This window comes from Penaeus monodon, chromosome 20, assembly GCF_015228065.2.
Source record: "Penaeus monodon isolate SGIC_2016 chromosome 20, NSTDA_Pmon_1, whole genome shotgun sequence".
In the NCBI taxonomy this organism is placed as follows: Eukaryota; Metazoa; Arthropoda; class Malacostraca; order Decapoda; family Penaeidae; genus Penaeus; species Penaeus monodon.
Genome location: NC_051405.1, coordinates 21,680,874 through 21,682,630, shown reverse-complemented (window position 1 = coordinate 21,682,630; position 1,757 = coordinate 21,680,874). Strand labels below are relative to the sequence as shown.

The following is a 1,757-nucleotide window of genomic DNA, read 5'->3' as shown; positions in this document are numbered from 1 at the left end:
TCATTATTTGATAATACAGAAGTTTTTTGTAAAATCTTAGGTGAAAAGTTGTCATATAATCAATTTGTAATTAAAACTTTGATTTAAAGTCAAGAGAGAGGAAAGTATGTTACTTTGTTTTTTGAGTAAAGAAGTGTAATAACAAATAATCAAAATGGAGAAGGATTATTGCTTAAGTTGAAAAAACAATACAGAGTACTAGGTATAGCTTCTAAAACAATGGTACATGTAAACAAAAGAGCATTTTTTGAATTTTTAGAGGTGAACTTTGGTTCTGCCAGCTTAGCCAAAATTATCTTGTAGCTTATAGTTGTTCCTCAGTGGTGATAGATTTGTTTCTGGTTATTAGGTATCCTTCTCCGAAAGTAAAAGCTATTCTGTATAAAAAATACTGTTCAAGAATTATTCAGTGCAGTGTGCATCTTGCTCGTTTCATGTAGAACAATTGGATGATTATGCCCTCTTTTCCAGTGGGTTCTGTTGTGTCACATAGGTAAAAATAAAAAAAATATATATACTAACTGAATATTTTTTACCATTCTACATCCTTTATAATGAAAAAAAACATAGTTGAGAATCTTATTCTATGCATCCTAGTATAAGCTTTATTACCTGTTGATTGAAGTATTCCATAAAAAAATATCGAGAATGTAGGCAGGGGGGGGGGGGGTTACATAGAGCAGGAGTGGGAATTCCATGCTGAATAAATACATCAGTAAATTTGCAGGCATTGTAACTAACATTTTTATATTAATTTCAAGAATAGATTTCTACAATTCAAGAACTTTTACTGCAATATTTCTTTGTAATTCAAAATGTAAGATTTCTAATTAACTCTTGATATTTTTACAAAAGCTAAAAGGATAAAAATAAAGAATATACAGGTATATTATACTAAAGAAATAATTATGTATCAAACTAAAAATACTAACAGTAATTAGCATTCATATTTTTTTTATTCTACATGATTAAATGGGGTCAAAGCTACATAAAAAAATAAAAAAATATTGCACCAAAACATTTATCAAACTGTTTAATACATGGTACTTCTGCAATATCACTACTGTAGAAATGCACATTTCTTCAAACAACTTCAAAAATGCAAAAAAAAAACTAGTAAAAAAAAATCTTTGTACACTTTGTTGTCACTGAATTTGTTTCATGTATTATACATAAACCCTTCTAAATACTTCTTCAAAATCTAACATGTAAAGCAAAATAAGATTCTAAATCCATGCTCTGCTTGAAATGATTGCCCTGCTTAACTACACTAGAGAAATTTTACTTCACTCTTATGCCACATATCTAAAGCATTGACAGTAGCAAACTGCATATCCTCATGGATGTATTCTCCCTGATTGCTTGTAACTGATAATTTCTGACTGTGGAAATCAAAATAATGATAGTCTGTTGCCAAGAATTTAGCTATGAATTGTCAGCTTTTGCACAAATATTGATTACCAAGATTCTTTTTCTTAATTTTTTTCCCCCTGGGAACTAACACCACTTTAATTTCTACAGCTTCTAGTCTCCATTAATATCCATTAAAGAGGTTTCATTTCTGAATAAAGAACTCTTGACTGACTGGTGCTGGAACTAAGCCTGTGGCTTGTCACAGAGGCCAATCATTTTATACAGGTTGTCATTATCGGTCAAGCAGCTGACCATGAAGTGTCCTAGGTCGTGCTTGGAAATGGTACGACCTGGCCCCTTCCCTTGTGCTGTGATGTAGTCTCCCTTCGCTGGTTCATCTGTTC

The 1,757-nt window shown here is 31.4% G+C and overlaps 1 protein-coding gene across 1 annotated transcript in view; it reads right to left on the bottom strand.

Annotated features, from left to right (window-relative positions):
- Positions 1–1,497: 1,497 nt before the first annotated feature.
- Positions 1,498–1,757, bottom strand: part of LOC119585705 (flavin reductase (NADPH)-like) — a 32,015-nt gene continuing 31,755 nt past the window's right edge. Inside the window, exon 5 of the mRNA XM_037934383.1 lies at positions 1,498–1,751. Within this exon, the coding sequence (XP_037790311.1) occupies positions 1,597–1,751 (155 nt within the window). The 3' untranslated portion in view covers positions 1,498–1,596. The remainder of the gene's footprint in view (positions 1,752–1,757) is intronic.